This window comes from Danio aesculapii, chromosome 21, assembly GCF_903798145.1.
Source record: "Danio aesculapii chromosome 21, fDanAes4.1, whole genome shotgun sequence".
Classification (NCBI taxonomy): domain Eukaryota; kingdom Metazoa; phylum Chordata; class Actinopteri; order Cypriniformes; family Danionidae; genus Danio; species Danio aesculapii.
In genome coordinates this window covers 17,588,879-17,608,878 of record NC_079455.1, presented here as the reverse complement: position 1 = coordinate 17,608,878, position 20,000 = coordinate 17,588,879, and the positions used below count along the sequence as shown (strand labels likewise).

General features: G+C 34.0%; 1 protein-coding gene across 4 annotated transcripts in view; it reads right to left on the bottom strand.

Moving 5' to 3' along the window:
• The window catches only part of nrxn2a (neurexin 2a), a 564,692-nt gene that overhangs the window by 525,616 nt on the left and 19,076 nt on the right, over positions 1–20,000 (bottom strand). For all 4 annotated transcript variants that reach the window (XM_056446759.1, XM_056446762.1, XM_056446760.1 and 1 more), the window contains exon 2: positions 14,432–14,446. In XM_056446759.1, the coding sequence (XP_056302734.1) occupies positions 14,432–14,446 (15 nt within the window). The remainder of the gene's footprint in view (positions 1–14,431; positions 14,447–20,000) is intronic.

The following is a 20,000-nucleotide window of genomic DNA, read 5'->3' as shown; positions in this document are numbered from 1 at the left end:
CAGCCTATGCAGGTTGTGTTAACTAAAGTAGGCGTCATTTGCATGCACGCGCACATTCTAGGCATTAAACAAACAGTGCTTCAGCTCACCTGCAATTTCGCGACCGCGGATACATTACATGAAGACAGAAATGACATTTTGGGTGAATTATACCTTATAAATACAGTATGTGACGCTTTTAACGCCATTTGAAGGTGTCAATGTTGCTGTGATTACTTCTGTGGCCGCCTTATTATCTCTCTTGACCTTAAAAATATAATTGACTGAATCGTAGAAAAATGTGTAGGGTCGAATCGAGATCGTGATCTTTTTTTGATTAATCGTGCAGCCCTATCAGTAATTTAATTATTTGCTGGGGCATATTAATAAACATTGTGCATTATAATACACCCTTCTTTTTATTCTTCTTTTCTTCTGTATTTGGTGCCACTTAAAATTTCCTTTTGTGTATTTACACAAGAACAGGTGTTTTTAATAGGTAATTAGAAAAATGCATTACTATTATTTAATTTAGAACACAGTATTATATTGTAGGATTACAGTTGACTGCTGGAAACCCTGCTGCCAGTATCTTACCGTTAAATTACAGAAAAGCTGAAATTTGGAAAACAGTAATGAAACTGCAAGATTACGGTTCACTGCTGGAAACCCTGCTGCCAGTATTTTATCATAAAATTACAGAAAAGCCATAATTTGGAAAACTGTAAAAAACTGTAAAATTACAGTTCACTGCTAGAAATCCTGCTGCCAGTATTTTTAGTGCGCACACAAACAGCTTACAAAAATGTATCTTCATCATAGGTGCCCTTTAATTTTTAAATATTGCTACATTTCTTTGAGATATGTGTGAGAAACTATGAAATTAGTTTACAGTACAAAATATATATATATATATATATATATATATATATATATATATATATATATATATATATATATATATATATATATATATATATATATATATATGGGGTATATGCACAGCTAGTGTTCATTCCCATACCAATAAACTTCTGGTGAACAGTTAATGTGACTTTTTTATTTTATGAGGTTTGTTTTACAGCATTGATGTTGTAATGTAATTCAAATATAATCAGTCAAACAGACCCAAGCATTCATTTAGTTGTTTAAGCGTAAAACGAGACGAAAAACCGTTTACACACAAGCGCCGTCAGGATCAGCAGGCTGGCGCTGAAACTCCATTGAAAATACTGGAGTCAAATAAATTGTCATATTTTAAAGACATTGTGTGGAGAAATGGAATTTAATGCAGTGCTTCTTGTACTTTCTGAGGCCCACTTTATATTCTATATTAATCAGGCAGTGAAGATAATTGATTTTTAAAGAAAACAGACCTTAAACTCACTGTTTTTATAACCGCATACAGTTCAATGGAAGCACTTGAGCCAGGTTACTGAAAATTAAAAGTCCTTCTGCATACTTCTGCATATACCCTATTGTTTCTGTCTAAGAAAATAATTCAATGACATACTGTACAAGTCTAAATGCCAAACAAATAATGAATAAGTAAAATCAAACATTGCATGCTCTGTCAGTATTATAGATATATCGACATCCTTTTATTTTTTCGTTTTTAATACAGTACTTTTAACATTTAAAGCCGGATATGGTTTAATCAGAAATACTAAAACCTAAAAAGATATAACACTGAGTTGCAGGCTAGCAATATTTAAGACAAAAACACAACATTATTTTTTCTCTGTTTTTAAAGTGTCACAATTAGAATATAAAGCAATATTTTACCAAAATACTAAAATGTGTAAATACCAGAATGTGTGACAATAAAATAATGCAGCTGTCATCTTTTAAAGTCATCTTTTACCCCCTGTAATTTGTCATTTTAACGCTTCTCTACAAAATAGTGACTCACATCCATGACATTAAAAATCTTTCATTACTTTTTCATGTTTGATTCATGTTTGTCTTTCTCCAGTCTTTTAAATTATTATATTTTTTAACAAAATCCAAAATTTCAGGAGTAAAGTTTCTGAAATTCCCTAAATGAAAACCTAACACCCCAAAGATTTATTACTGAAAATAAGCATCCAGTGTATCTTTTCAAATGCAGACATTACTCTTGAACATAAAAATGGTGTTAAAATCGAGTCAGCGGCTCTGCTTCTCCACTAAACTCACCGTGATGTATTACCATTCCCATTGCCGGTGCTGCGTGCGCTGCATCCCACATACGCACGCACACACACGCACTCATATTACACTGCTGACCTTTCAATTGCAGAAATCCACTCCAAAAATATCATGCTGCTTCATATCCGTACTGTATGTAAAACAGCATCAGAGTGTCCCGCTGCATTGCAATCTAAACAGGGGACATTCTCTGGAGGGTTCACGGGTAAATCATTCCCGTTCGCAGGCTCCGGGCCCGACCTGCACAGCCTCTTCAGTGGACCAGAGAGGTGATTAATCACTAGCCCCTTAATCATGCCCAAAGGTCCCGCTTTAATTAAAAACAAAGTTCTCTTTTCATTATTCCACTCCAACTGAAAGACGATAAGACCCCCTTCCCCCTTAACATATTAGTGCTGGGGCCTCAACCTCTGTCTCTTTCTCACACAGAGACTGAGAGACTGCAAAAACTGATGAGGAAACTTACTAAAACCTCATATCTATGGTGGCTGAGAGAGCTCAAATGTGCTACAAGTTAAGAAAAACACATGCAAAAAAAAAAAAAAAACACTAACAAATTGAGATAATATGCACAAGAATTCTCACAATACATGCAAATATAGAAATGAGTTGCCAATAGCACAGATCACAACGCTAATATATTGGGGGACCTCAAAAAATGATGAACACAGTTGCTTCCTGATTGGAGTTTTTTGTGTGTGTATAATAACATGTTTAACAACCCCCCTCCCCCCAGATTACACAATATGCACATTGCAGTTAAACAGACCTCTTCAGACTGGGGCAAAATAAATGTATAATTCGTATATCCTGCATTTTGTGTTCTGATGTGTGGCATTCAAAACATTACGTTTGCTGTTTATTCAAAATATTTGGTTAAAATTATCTAAAACAACACATTTCTTGAGTTTTTGGGGGACAACTTAATTGTTTTAAGTTCAATACACTTAAGCTTGTAAAAACAAATAAGTTAACTTAATTCCTTCATGTTGTCTCAACACAAATTGATTGAGTGGACCCCAGCTTTTTGTACAGTGTGTAAACAGATGACCAGCTGAGAACTGCTGCTTAAAGTTCATCACACACTAAACGTGAAGTACCAAGCCGTGTATTTTAAAGAGCCCCTATTATGCATTAAAAAAGTCATATTTTGGTTTTGGGAGTCTTCAACAACAGGCTGATATACATGCAAGGCCAAAAAACACTTTTTATTGTCTAATAATATGCATTTATGTTTACCTAATTATACCAACGACTCCCATATTATTCGTTCGGCGATTCATTTGTTCCCAAACCCCTACTTAACACGAAGCTAATCTGCACTGATTGGTCCAATGACTCAGTTTGTTGCGATTGGTCGACTGCATTCAGTGTGAGACAGAGAGAAATACCCACCATGACTTATCAACAATTTTGAAGTAGTCAGAGTACAGAGTTTATGTGTGAGCCCAATGTAATTAACACCAGCATATACTCTATTCTTAACCATGACACACATTCAATATTAATCCACACAGTGAAGAAAGATGAACTATTTTAAACCTGACCACCGCACATGTGTAGGAACAGCTAACGGTGGCCATGGCAACTACAAACGGTAGAGGATCATGAGCTCACAAACGCATTTAAATCTGTAAACAAAGCGGCACGTGTTTTAGTGTTTTCAACATGGTTAAGAATATACGATATGAGTATATAAAGAGTTAACCAGATAAACTACAAGCCACGTGGACCACTTACATTTAAAAATACACAATTAAATACATAATTTGCAAGCTAGAGAAAATAAGGAGGCAACCATTTTAATTGCACTTAAGAACACTTGGAGGAAGGAGCTGAACCATGAACTGTGTACTTTGAAGTTCCTGTCAAGCTCGGACAAAGTCTCTTACATCAATAGTCTTTTCTGATCCTTCCTTTAACAAACGGCTGACGAATCCTCCATTGTAAGCGTGTAGATCGCTGAAGCATTCGTCAGAAAAATGAGGGGAACACAGCACAAGGCTGGGGCGATCATGCTGAAGTATTTTTGCAAAAATAAACTTTAACCACTGACTCTTCACAGCCTCATCTTTGGGTAGGGAAAATAATACTAACTTTCCCTCACACTTCAGAGCACAGCATTTTCGCGACATGATTCAGCCAGGATCTGCTACAGTGTTTGTCTTCCTCTACAGTGTTTGAGGGCGGGCCGGGGATTTAAATTTTTCCTGGTCTGCGCGCGCAACAAATGGGAGGGGCTTGAGTTCCATATCAATGTCACGGCGACACGGCTAAATATTCGTAACCCTGATGATTAATTTGAACAGACTCTGAGTGGACTCTTTTATAGATGAATCAATAGTTTTGCACTTTCAAATTTAAGCCTTAGCTAGATATTTCATATTTCACTTGCTGTGTTACACACTGCATGGGAGGTCATTTTCAAAAACCCATAATTGGGGCTCTTTAAATATCAAAACATTGATTTATTACACTCATGTTGCTTAGAAATGTAAAGAAAACTATTTAAAATTTGTCACGTGGTGATCTTTAGTCTCTGTGCCTCTTCTGTTTTCAAAATAAAAGTTCTAAATCAAGTTGAATATAAGCTTTGAGATACTTAAAAATAAGGGGAAACACTAGAATTGTTGCAATCTCACAAGAAAACGTTGTTGCCAGTCAAACACAGCCTGGGGCGTGCATATGAATGATCCTGTGTGCAATGTAACAGTCTGCTTTTGTTCCAATTGACCTGATTTTCACCAGGATTTTAGGTATTTTGGAGGCTTTTAGTATGCCATTTCCATGTGCTGAACGCTTCTTATTCAGCTAAGCATTGGTATATTCAGACTTTCATTTAAGGCCATCTTTAACTTGCTTGTGTGTAATGCATGTGTGTGGATGTAAAAGGTCTGTCATGTCTTAAGGAAAAATGTGCACAAATGAAACATCCTAAAATAGTTTAATCTTCTAAAAGACGATTTTTATAAATGTGTAATACCTTTGAATTTGTGTTAGCCTTTGGTCTTCACTGGCTGCTCACAAGCAACACCTACTTTTACTCTTAAACACTTTAGTTGGTTTGTGTTGTAAACATCATATCCAGAGTAATTTACTGTGAAGACAAAACTTTTTTTCTAGTTCATGCACTTTCACAAAAACTTCTGTTATAATCACTGCAAAAGCTGCAAAATGTTTTATTTACATCATAAACACGCTTTGGTGTTTATGATGGTAATTTAAGAGCCTGAAATCTTTGAAATTAACACCTGCAAACCTGTGGAAATCAATGAAAATGGCTTACAAAAATCATCACACTAGTTAATTGGGTGGATTGTGATTAATATATAATGACCCTGGACCACGAACCAGTTTATGTTGCATGGGTTTATTTTTGACAACAACCAAAAATACATTTTATGCGTCAAAATTATTGATTTTTCTTGTATGCCAGAAATCATTGGAAAATTAGGTAAATATCATGTTCCATGAAGATAAATTTCAGACTGTACATACACTCACCGGCCACTTTACTAGGTACACTTGTTCAACTGCTTATAAACGCAAATTTCTAATCAGCCAATGATATGGCAGCAACTCAATGCATTAAGGCATGTAGATATGGTCAAGATGATCTGCTGCAGTTAAAACTGAGCATCAGAATGGGTAAGAAAGGTCATTTAAGTGACTTTGAACGTGGCATATTTGTTAATGCTAGACAGGCTGGTCTGAGTATTTCAGAAACTGCTGATCTACTGGGATTTTCATGCACAACTATTGCTGGGGTTTACAGAGAATGGTCCGAAAAAGAGAAAATATCCAGTGAGCGGCAGTTCTGTGGGCACAAATGCCTTGTTGATGCCAGAGGTCAGAGAAAAATGGCCAGACTGGTTTGAGCTGATAAAAAGGCAACTGTAACTCAAATAACCACTCGTTACAACAGAGGTGCGCAGAAGAGCATCTCTGAATGCACAACACGTCCAACCTTGAGGCGGATGGGCTACAGCAAAGGAAGACCACACCAGGTGCCACTCCTGTAAGCTAAGAAAAGGAAACTGAGGCTACAATTTGGACAGGCTCATCAAACTTGGACAACAAAAGATTGGAAAAACGTTGCCTGGTCTGATGAGTCTCGATTTCTGCTGCGACATTTTGATGGAAGGGTCTGAATTTGCCGTCAACAACATGAAAGCATGGATCCATCTTACCTTGTATTAATAGTTCAGGCTGGTGGTGGTGGTGGTGTAATGGTGTGGGGGATATTTTCTTTGCACACTTTGGGCCCATTAGTACCAATTGAACATCGTGTCAATGCCCCAGCCTACCCGAGTATTGTTGCTGACCATGTCCATCCCTTTATGACCACAGTCTACCCATCTTCTGATGGTTACTTTTAGCAGGATAACTTGCCATATCCTAAAGCGCAAATCATCTCAGACTGGTTTCTTGAACATGACAACGAGTTCACTGTACTCAAATGGCCTCCACAGTCACCAGATCTCAAACCAATAGAACACATTTGGGATGTGGTGGAATGGGAGATTCACACCATGTATGTGCAGCCAAAAAATATGCAGCAACTATGGGATGCTATCATGTCAACATGAATCAAAATCTCTGAGGAATATTTCCAGTACCTTGTTGAATCTATGTCATGAAGGATTAAAGGCAGTTCTGAAGGCAAAAGGGGTTCAACACGGTACTAGTAAGGTGTACCTAATAAAGTGGTCGGTGAGTGTATATCTAAGCTCAATTTTCAATTAGTAATGTGCATTGCTAAGCACTTCACTTAAACAAATACAGTATGAAACCAACTTTCTCAATATTTAGAATTTTTGTAAACCCCTTTTCAACTATTTAACAACTTATTTGACCTAAATATCGTCCTATCCTAACAAAGTATACATCAATGAAAAGTGTATTTATTCAGCTTTCATAGAATGTATACATCTAGATAAAAAATACACTTACTGTATGACTGGATATGTAGTTCAGGGTCACAATTACTGTACGTTCTACCACTTTACATGTAGTCGCTATCACATCCCTCCTCTAACGGGAGTCTCAAATATTAGCAAAACATAGCATAAAGAGGGTCACACACAGTGAAATGCTTTAAAATCCAAACATAAAATGGAATAATATAGATAGCCTTTTTAATACTTTATTAAAGCTCCTTTGTTCAATCTTTCAGTGAACTTTTGCCTTATAAGAAGGAAGTCTTATTTTGAACTGTTAGAACAGAACAACACGACTGGAAAGCTCCTGTGAGACATCTGATGAGCGCTGCTTATACAACGTACGCCTGTTTAAGGCTCTGCCAAAGCCACAGGAGGCAATTAAGAGCCAACTTTTTTTCCAATCCATGCTCATAATTGCAGAATTTCCAAAACATTTGAGGAAAAAAGTGCCAGGCAAACTCAAAACTGTCAATGAGAAACATTTACCCCATACTAGCATGACAAGGTACAGGAATTTTACTATTGACAAATTATATACTGATATGTTATAATTACCATCATGACATGGCATTTTTAGGAGACGATTTCCATTATTACTACCGATTGTATTTGACAGGAGAGCATGTTGTCTTTTTGAATGGATGTCAATGTAGAGGCTGCACTACACTCAGTTCAGTACGTCAACAAGGAGAAGCTGATGATTGCTAATCTTCAACATGCTTATTAATAAACCTTCAATTTGGACTGAGCTATATTTGTGTATTACCACAACAATTAGTGCGACAAATGAATGCTGTGGAAATTCTAAGACAATCACAAAGGCTTTGTAATGTTTTGCATACATTTATATAGTTTTAAATAGTTTCGTTTGTGCAAAAAAAAAAAAGTATTACAAATATTTTTTAGTATCAAATAATTAAACCCAGCTTGAATTTGGTAATCTGAACAATTTTGATATTTTACTTTGATTGGTCATTTTGATTGATCAACTAGCAAGTAAAATGTTTCATTGCTTGACTTGGACTGGTGTTATATGTTGTGTTAGGTTACAATGAACACATCATTACTGTCTTGCAGTGTGTACTATAACTGAGGAATGATGAAACCTCAGCTAAAAATGGCCATGTGGTAATTGGTGTCTTGTTTCCAACATGCACTTTAAACAGTAAACCCTCACAACTCACTGGGTCATCTGACCAATAAGAGCAGAATATGTTCCCAGAAAGTATGGGTTTAGTAGAAGAACTTTTTCAATTGGGTTTTTTTTCACTTTGCTGTTCTTAGATGCATGTAAATACATTTCAGGACACCTCCAAAACTTAATTAGCAACCTATAAAATAGAATAATCAGAGGTAAACAAAGCCACAATATAGCTTAAATTCCAATTACTACTTCCAAGACCCAAATAACCCCATATCCCACTTGATTGCTATTTTCAGCTCACGAATGCATGATTTTTAATGCAATGTGCTGGCAATTGATTGATTTATTTTAATTTTTTTTATGAATCAGGGTCAGGTTGTATAAAAACTCTTAAGTGGTCTGACTTCAGCGTCTCTATGAAGAGGTAAAAAAGCCCTGAGGCAAGGGATTTCTTTAAGAGCGTGATAAGAAACATCTTAACCATCGGCCTTACCTAAGCAATTTTTTAAGATGGCTAAACATGACAACAGCGAAGCGTTTGCTGTAGCTGTGAAAGCTCCCTCAGTAAACTGTACATAACAGATAACCTAAATGTTACCTTAACGCTAAATATGTAGTTACACAATACAATTTGAGATATTCCAATTAATAAACAATATCTGGCACACAAATGGATGTGTTGTGAAGTCGAAGCACATTGTTTTATGAGTGAACACACACCAGCAGAAAAAAAAAACAGCTGCCACTCCGGAAACTGCTCAAAATCCTGCCGCGCCACTCGCATATTTTTCCATAAAATTACAGACTTGCCCCAAATTGTTGTTATTGTACTCACTGCCTTCACTCCAGGCTGGAGGATACATTGTGTAAAGAGATTTTCCGTAACAAGTTTGCTATTTTGCTGTTTGACAGCTTGAAACTGTGTAATGTACAATAGTTTATTCTAATATTTCCATTTGTGTTTTTTTTTTTGGCACTGTTTGCTCATTCACCAATTTTAAAACTCGTCTATTGCCCTTTATTCATTGTTAAAGTGAATTATTCGTTTACATGCTCATTTCATTTACTGATTATGACTAGGCCTACATGGAATCTGCGCACAGAGATCCACCGATTTCTGCAGATTTTTAGCCAATCATTGACTCTATTTATTAACTTGTGTAAATTTATTCGTTTTTTAAATTAATTTCAGTAATTTTATTGACTAATATGAAAACGTTCATTTGATTTATTTACAATACAGTTTGTAAAGTAATATTTTCTGTCTTTTAGTTGATATATTATATGAAAGATTTGCTTTATTTACCAAATAAGTACTGTAGATCTAACTGGATTTGCATTGTAAACTCATAAATTAAAGTTAAAAATGTATAATTTTTTTAGTTACGATACTCGCTAAATCATTGCACATAAGTTTGCAGATTTTTTTACAAAATTCTGTGCAGAAATAGCAAAAAATGTCCGGAGATTCTTTCAGGCCCTATTTATGATTGATGCATATAGTCATTGAATTTCAAATTCTGTTTACAGGGACATCAGTAATCAAATTATTTGCCTTAATCTGAATAAGACAATAATATGATTGAAGTGTTTACTTGAGTTGCTTTTTGAATGTTCCTTTCATGATCCCATTTTACATGTTAAGGCACATAGGTCGATAAACGTCATTTGTGTCACCAGGCTATCCACGTTACCTTTGGAGTTTTATGTAATTTCGAGTGTTTCATTTTTACACGCACAAAGTTGTTCTGAAAGGTAAAAGCTCACATGACTAAACTGCTGTTCACATTAGTGCATTTTTGTTTCAAAACGCATTTGTTATGGTTGCGTCTGGCATCCAAAATGCTCCGGCATCACTAACACACAAAATTTGAGCATTTTGAAAACATTAAACCCCCATTTTTTGTTTGGAAACCCTGGTGTCCATTTCAGTATAGACAGAATAAATTGCACACTTATGAAAATTCAGGTGTGGCTATCCACAATCACTCTCTGACTAGTCTTCTGGACTATTGCTTATTGTTATCTGATTTGTTAAGCACTTCTCATATGACCATTAATCAACCAATGCACTGATAATGCAGATCCTAGTATGGCAAAACATGCACATGCCAGTGAGTGTGAATGGTGAAATAGTATCGTGCATTTAGGCTGTATAATGTGGACTGAGATTGCTTTTCTAGAACTCAATAAAAATGACAGTTTGGATGAAGAGCGTTTTCACCAATATGACATTTATGTAAGGACATACATACATTAATCTAGAGGTCTGCGCGGGACTAACTTTTTAGTCCCGCTCCCGCAAGGTTTTATTCCACACTCGACTGATCCCGCTGTATATTCAGCTTTTGCTCACCCGCTGCCCGCTTAGAATAATTTTCTACCCGACCTTTGTAATGAGACATGAGTGCTGCCTTAAAACTGAGGTTCAAGTTTTCTGCTAAAGGGTAAAACTTTAAGGTATTATCACATCGTGCAAAGGGTTTTTTTTTCCATTTGTGTCTATGACATATGAAAAAGACTCTCATACATTAGACTTGCCAGATGTTGATGTTTTCTAATGCAAACTGAAAGACAGCGCATCTTCACTTTGCTCTCTCATATTGGTAAAGTCTGCTCTGAGGACCATTATGTAAAAAAAAAGCATGTGCAGAAAACACTGGTCATGTGTTTAGCATGTGTAACAGTCGTGAGCACTGGCTGTCCCGGTGGTCAATAAGAATGAGGAAATCACAAATATGCTGTTCCCATTTAAATTACACCAGAGTTACCGACTTCTACCGTATTTTATTCGGCCGTGCCACAAGAAATCTGGTCAGATCCTGTGGCTCCCGCAGGAATGCACAACTCTACATTCATCCTCATGTTACTACTAATACTACTCTTACTACTACTTCTACAACAATAGGGTATACGCCGAGCTAGTATTTTTCCCATACTGATAAACTTCCGGTGACCTGTTATTGTGAGTTTTTTTCCATTTTATACGGTTCCTTTTACAGCATTGATGTTGTAATGTAAGTAAAATACATTCAGTTAAATAAACTTTGGCATTCATTTAATTGTTCAAGCGTAAAACGAGACAAAAAGCTGTTTACTCGCACACGACCGTCAGAATCGGCAGGCTCACACAGAAGCTCCATTGAATATAATGGGGTAAAATAAATGCTCATATTATAAAGATATGGCGGGGGTAATGTTATTTAATGCAGTGCTTCGTGTACAATCTGAGACCCACTTTATATCAGATATCACTCAGCTAGTGGAGATAGCTGATTTTGAAAAAAAAATGACCTTAAATGCACCGATTTTTGCATTGGCATACAATTGACCGGAAGCGCTTCACCCAGGTTACTTGCAAATTCAAAGTCCTATTAGCATGCTTCGGCATATACCCTATTGCTAGTACTACTATTCCAACTAATAATAATAATAACAATAATAATAACAATAATAATAATAATAATAATAATAATAATAATAATAATAATAATAATAATAATAATAATAATAATAATAACAATAATAATAATAATAATAAAATTAATAATAATAACAAATAATAATAATCACAACAAAAAACTATTCCCACTACTACTAAAACAGCATAGGATAGTAATAGTATAGAGATGGTATCATAATAATGTGCACATATGCACACAAACACACACACACACACACGCACACAAACAATAATATTGTAAAAACCAATTGTACACATGTAATCCATGTGTATATATTACTCAAAAACTCAAACACAGCTGAACTACAGGATTCACTTGCAAATCTGGCATTAATACTGTAGAGGAGGTAGAAAGTGTGTGCATTTAACTGCTGTAGCTAATGGCTAATGCATCCCTTGAAAATGTCTGTCAAATCACTGAAAGTGTTATTTTATAAAGTGCTTGGTCTTTCATCTTGAGTCACCTGGCGGGAAGGATTCGCTCAGTTCAGATGTGTGATACAGTTCTGTAATTAAACGCACCAATGTGACTAAGCTCACGAAATACAGCGTGACGAAACGCGCTGGAATGTATTTTGCCTGGAATGGTAAAATGTGGTTATATCAGTGCGGATGTGAAAAATCACCTCAAATACAGCTTTTTTGGTGTGTGTCGTTGTCTAAATGGAAACATATGTAGGAGCGTTGAATTTTCTAAAAGCTTTCCGAGCACTTCAAAGCTGGAGCTGTCTGTTCGGATGTAATAGACAGATAAAGGCAAGCTGTGTTCAGGACATTACCATTCAATTCATATGAGCGACCAAGCGTTTCCTCTGTTTCTATAAAAAAAAAAAATGTTGTGGATTTAAAGAAAAGACAAAAAGTGGGTCTAAATGTTAATGGCGAGCCACATGTTTGTTACCATCTCAAAGCAAAATGGCTTGTGAAGCTTGAATGGATACATGCTGAACACTGTATTGTACTATAATACTGGTAATTGTTGTTTTTTCAAATGCACCGTGTTTCTGTCCATTTCTGTGCTTGAGAGGATGTGAAGTTCACCACTATTCTGGAGTGTATATAACCCAAACTGATGTGAAACCGACAACATGATGGATCAGAAAGATCTATTTCTCACTTTGCACACCCTAAATGGATTATAGAATGTATTAAAAAGTTGAACCATCCGTGATGCTGAAAACCTTTAGTGGAATCACACAAACAAGTCTTGAAAGCATTACATGCATTACAGCATAACATGGAATATTATAAGTTTCCAAATTACATAAATAAACAAGTCACAACAACCAGTCAATAGAAAAATGTAGAATAATTTAAAAATATGATTGAAATATGGATATATTGCTTTGTACAGCAGAATGCATTTCTCACAGTAATAAATAATAATAATATTTAAAATGATTATAATACTAATAATTTTATTATTATTATTATTATTTTTTTTTTTATTATTATTATTATTTTTATTATTATTATTATTTAACAAATTCCAATAGACAAATATTATTTAACAAATCTCAATGGACCAACATCCAACACCATATGGTCTTTCAAATTATAGAACCTGTCTCAGCAGTTAATAAATAAATAAATAAATAAATAAATAAATAAATAAATAAATAAATAAATAAATAACACCGATAATAATACTACTACTACTACTACTACTACTACTACTACTAATAATAATAATAATAATAATAATAATAATAATAATAATAATAATAATAATAATAATAATAATAATAATAAATAATAATAATAATAATAATAATAATCAAAAATTATTATTATTATTATTATTATTATTATTATTATTATTATTATTATTATTATTATTATTATTATTATTATTATTATTAAACAAATTCTAATGGACCAACATCTAACAAGAAATATTTTTATTAAACAATTAGAATTTGTATTATTATTATTATTATTATTATTATTATCATTATTAAATAATTATAATAATAAACTGTTTATTTTCTAAAATATCATTGTATAGGTAAAAGCAATAGACAATTATATAAACAATATAATACAATTGTAAATGCAATACAATTTTATAAACAATTTTTACATTTTATTTGTAAAATTTTAAGTAAGAACAAATAAATGAAGACATAAATAAATGACAAAACATATAAATAATAATACTATAATAATACAAATAATACTGATAATAATAATAATAAGTTTCCTTTCTAAAATGTCATTGTGTAGGTATAAGCAATGGGTAAAATTTTATAAACAATTTTTATATTTTTACTGTAAAATGTTTTAAACAAATAAAAAATAAATAAATAAATCAATAAATCAATAAATAAATAAATAACAATTGACCATTTTGAATAATTTAAGTATAACTTGTGTCTTACCATGTAATATACAAAATGATTTATTTCATGGAGCACAGAGAAGTGATATGCTCACATTTGTTTACACCAAAGTGTCATTCAGTGTTTTTAATAAACCCCCTTTTTTCAATTTAGTTATGTTTTGAGGCTGGGTATTTGTCACCTACAATTTCAATTCAACATTCTGGTATTCTGTTATCATTGAAAATCCAAAATTGTTGTATCAAGCAAACTTCAGTGACTATGAAGAATACATGCGCATCAAGCAACTTTCAGCAAACCCTGTGTTCTCAGGGGACGAAGGTTGAAGATGAATTATGAAAACTGAGAGAGACAAGAAAAGCATTCTTACCTGACTTGGGATCACCTGTGGAAAAAGAAAGAGAAAAATCATAAATACAAAGTAAGAAGCATCGTTCCAGAACTTAGTAGAAAGATTATAAATGCAAAAAAAAACCCAGAAACTCAGCTCATCCTCTTATCTAGTCACATTTTTAGTCCTTACAGGAATAAAATAAATAAATAAAAAAACTTTAATATCTCAAAACACACACCAGAAACGACTGAGACTTGAGTTGAACTGACTTGCACACTGATTTGCATGAAAACATGAATATAACATCATCTAAAACGAGCGGTGGTGAAGTAAAATAAATGTGTTGAGTTAAAAAAATACGGTATAACTGAATCATAATGGATTACGAGGTCCTATTCATCAAGCCCAAAATGAAGAAAAACTAAATCGTACAGTATATTACAATACAGTATGCCTACAGTAGTTCTTTAAGCGAGCACTGAAATATCTCTCATTTACATAGCACATTACTCACATTGAGGGAATTCATTTTGCTCTGTTTGCAAACTATGAATACAAAAGCTCCATATTTGCACTGGCAGCTGAAGCGGCTGTAATTCTGAGAAAAAGAGCTGAATTCTGATGCTGGAAGTGAGGGAGATTGCAGGGAAAACCATCCTCGGTTCAAATTCGATCTGTTTTATGTCTTAATCAAACGCTTCAAGTGCATCACAGATATTTTATAAATTCAGAGGAAAAGCAGGTCTGCAGAAAATAATGATGTCTCCTTCGGTGCTCAGTGCTCATGAATGAAATCAAGCAGAACGCCAGGAGAATTGGCCCGTAGAAATGCACAAATTTACAAAACATGCATACACTAAAAAAGCTGGGTTGATTCATATTTAATTTTTTAACTGAACAGTTAGGTTTTTCCATATTTAACCCAAAGTTTGGTTAAAACAACCCAGCATTTTTAGTGTACAAAACTTAAGAAACAATAAAGTTGTGAGTTTGTCAGAGTTTGTCCATTGACAGATTTAAAGGTCATCTTCAAAGTCTGGTTAAACTCAAACACCAAAAGCATTATATTTGTAGTTATTCCTGTAATAAATGAGCTAAATTAAAAAACACATATTATATTAACATGCATTAAGGTGGTGAACGATGGTGCATTTCACTGAAAGGTTAAACTTTGTTTTCAGGAGAAAAGGTTAGGACTGAACAACTTATTGTTACATGTTCTCAGATGTGTTTTGTACCACATTCACATAATGTTTTTTTTTTTCTGAAATGGTTGTTTATTTTATTTCAAGAGTTCACACTTCGATATTGCTTGATAATATTAGCAGGTTTGGCATGCTGTCCTGGGAGAGGACTCTAACCTCGGAGATAATTCAACCCAGGGCTTCCACCAGGTTGATAAGCATGTAAGGGGCTACGAGATCAGGTAGTTCTTGAGAGCTCCCCCTGGTAAAGGAGGAAAAGGCGGAGATGGGGTGGATGGGGGATTCTTCAAATAAATAAAGATAAGGAACATCTATTCATCTATAGATGAAGATAATACTAGACAGGCTGTCTAAGTGAGTTTGGATTATTCTGATTGGCAGATGAGAAACCAGCCACGATTAGTTGGTGAAACTTCACTTATTTTCGTGCTTTGTGAAATCTTCTGTGCTTCATAGTGGCTGTGGTTTTGTTGACACTTTGCTCATATCCAGCAAAACAATTATGATAAAAAATAAAAGGCTAAATTTCATCTTTTAAATGTAAATTTTGTCTTTTAAATGTTTTTAAATTATTCTCAAAGTCCCCATTTTGACAACTCTACAGATGAACTATATTACTAGAGATGCTACTGTACAATCAGGATTTTTTTTATCTTGATAATTCAAGCTGAATATACTGTAAGGGGTTGTTTTGATTAGATTATTTTGAATAATAATGCTGTATAGTGTTTTTTTAATTGAAATATTAAAAATACTCTAATAAATAACAACAAATATTCTTTTCAATATTGTGCACCAACATTTATCAGATCGTGGACGCAAAACAGGGTTTATGCACTGTAAAAAACAAACCCCTGGTTGCCTTCAATTTTTAAGCTGAATCAAATTAACCTTATGAGTCCATTTAACATATATTGTGTTAAACTGCTTGCGTAATGTATAAAATTAAGTTACAACATGATTAACTTAAAAGCATATGCAAAACATACATGTTAGAATGCTTTGTTTATTTAAGTGCCTCTAAGACAATGTCAGTCTAAATGAATTTAAAAATAAATCTGTATGTTTTGTGGTGGTTTACAATGACATGTCATATGTTCCAGTGATTCAAAACAATTAAAAATCATATTAAATGGGGTCTTTTCATATTCAGGTTTCTGGTGAGGGCTGGGTGTAGAGGTAGGGGAGGGGTAGGCCCACATAATATATGTTTTATTTGTTTTTTTTACTGTATAAAATGCATTACGCTTATGAAGAATCCTCGTAAACCACCAATGCCAACATGCCTGTGTGTGTTAAAGAAATGACACCTCATATTCTGGATACACAGAAAGTCAGCTGATCTATGATACTAGCTTCTGTTACAATAACTAAAGCTGCAATAATTCATGTTGTTTTGACAATATGTTGTTCATTATGAGAATATTTGTGCAGTTAAAAAAGCCCTCTTCATTTAACAGACAACAGCTTTAAAAAAATATCACAGTTCTCGTATTGTTTATTTTTTGATTTATTTTTGATTATTTTTTGAGGATTTTAACAGATTTGTGTGCGTTGAGCATCAGTTAAGCACCAGTTAAGCAACCTTAGCACCTGTCAGCTTTAATTGTGTATAAAACTAGATAATTTTGAGATTTTGTCAGCTAATTTCATCTCACAGGTTTAAAATCATTATTGGGGCGGGATCAAAATCAGTGACGTAGAGCTACTGTATCTGCCTATTCAGTGATTACGTGTCGGTTTCTCATTAGTATTCATAGACTGAGTTTTATTACCCTATGAGAAGACCTTGCTTCTTAATTATTCATGCTGCACGTGCTTTCCATTGACAGACCTGCCAAGCTGTGAGACGGTATACAGTATTTAGCTATTCATGAAGCGTCGTATGTGATTGTTTTCATGTTCCATACGCTTTGTTGTTTGGTTTTTCCCCGCAATGCTGTCAGGGCCGATACAGCAAAGCTGTTTGTGTGCAGCAAGCATTTTTGTTGGGAGATCTGTATGAGAATTGGAGAATGGCGGACTTTGTGTTTTATCAGTTGAGTTTGTTACTATTCAGACACATCGCCTATCCATCTTGCTGTTTTCGTCTATGTTTAAAATCTTACAAAATAACGGCAGGGATATTGGTTGAAATAGATAGGGCAAAAGACCTGCTGCACCACTATCTACTCTGTCTGCATTCAGACCCGGGGATTCAGGAGGAGAGAAGTCCTTCTCATTTATGGTGTTCATATAGACATAACTCTCTTTATAATGATATAACAAAGGGATATGTGTATATATATGATATGAAATTACAAATAACCTATCGTATATGTAGCAGGGCATTAAATTACTTGCTGTTTATTTCATGCATTATAACTTTGTAAACTTTAAAATCATGCGTCTCCTTATGCGTTATGTTTTTTTAGTCTGATTTTGTGAGCCAACAGACATTTATTCACCCTGCTCTGCTGGCCACGCCCACTCCTCTCTCTGCTCACAGCATTCCACGCCCATCATGTAGCATTTTTCAAAAACATTCTGGGGTAGACTTAAACTGTAAGAGGGGGGTTTCAGGACCCAAAGTAAAGACATTATGTGTTGGTATATTGGATTTTTACATTCATACTTTTAATGTGACTGTGGTTTTAAGCAATAAAGGCCAGAAAAGTATCCACTTTTCTTTATTAATATCTGTAATGTTACTAGGACAGGGCGATTAATCAAAGTTATCAAAATAACATTCAGAACCTGTAATCGATCAAATTTTTCCAGAACGATTTTTTCCATTACTTTCCCTTTGTGACCGCGCTCTGTTAAAGGCTGTGGCTGATTTCTACTTTCACGGTCACTTTGCAGCAAAATCTGATCTCTGGTCAAGTAGGACGATGGACCCATTCTTGAGCCTTACTTTGCACTTCACCGACGATGACTGGAAGCTGCACCAGGGATGCCTTAAGATGGCATATTATCCATTACATTATAATTATTATTTACATTAAAATATTTGTGTACAGAAGAGGAAAGAAATGCACTGTTTCAAATATTATTTACAAGATATGCAAGAGTTATTTTATACTTTTAATATGAAAAAATCATTGAAAATAATTTATTTTGTTTCCAAAAGTGAAAGTTATTTATTTTCACTTTTTATAAGAAAAAATTGACTGTTGGTTTTAGGCAACATGTGTTTTAATTTCAGTCAATCAACGTTGATGTTAAATAAATTATCATAGTAGTGTGCGTTTGCTTTAATTATTTTAAAATCAAGTAATGCACCCATCTCTCACTTGTAATATGTGAGTATATTTACTATCCAAAACTTGTCAGTGAACTGTGATGGCAAAAAAATAAAAATAAAAATAAATAAATAACTAAAAAATAAATAAACAAAAATAAATAAATAAATTAATTAATTAATTAATTAAATAATTTTCATTAATTGTAATCAAGTTCAAATGTTCAATTACCCAAGATCTTGATTTTAGGCCAAATTGCCCAGCCCTAAAAATCAAGCTGGGTTTATATTAATTATCTTACATTTGATCACTTTTAGGTTCAGAAAGACAACCCTCATGCTGACTAGTTTAAATTTGAGAGAATATCATGTGGTTTATACAGGTTTAAAATAGCTAAGCTTTAATAAATTTATTTACTTTAAGACTATATGTATTAAGCGTTTTTAATTCCAAACACAATTTGCATGTGTCTGTCTATACTCCATCAACATGGTAAAAAAGTGTTTTTTTGTATCTACAGTTCTACACAGACATCCAATCTGATTCAACGGTAGATTATAACTGATTAAATACCACTAGGAATACATACTACTTTAGCGTACTTTTTTATAGTACTCATTTAGAGTAGTTTAAGTAGTCTTGGGTATATTCTACTGAAGTACTATTTATTGTTAGCATTTGAGTATCATTTCAACCGAATAATAGTACATTTAATAGAGTATTTTTTTTTTGTACTCTTTCCACCACTGGCATTTTGACTTTATCACATCTACTTCAGCTACAAGAGTTGAGAACACATTTCAACAACTTCAGTGTAGGCAGTACATTTCCCCCCTTCCCTAAATACTTCCACTGGCTGAATGCACATAAATCAGCTTTTCTGATAAACATCACACAAGCACTACTTTTAGTCGATGGAATGCAGGTTAATGTGTTTACAAAGGCCAACAATCAAGTGGTGTTGATCGGTTTATTCTAAAGCCGATTTTGACATTACTGTAATAAAAAAAGAAAAGAGGTCTTTACATGAGCATTGTCGGCTTATTAAGTATAATTGGTTTATAAGCGTGTATGTAAACACACTCTTGCGCCAATGTACACAATCCTTGACTTCGGGACATTTGCCAACAAGTTGACTTAACATTTCTCATTTGTTAAATAAAATTAAATAAATAT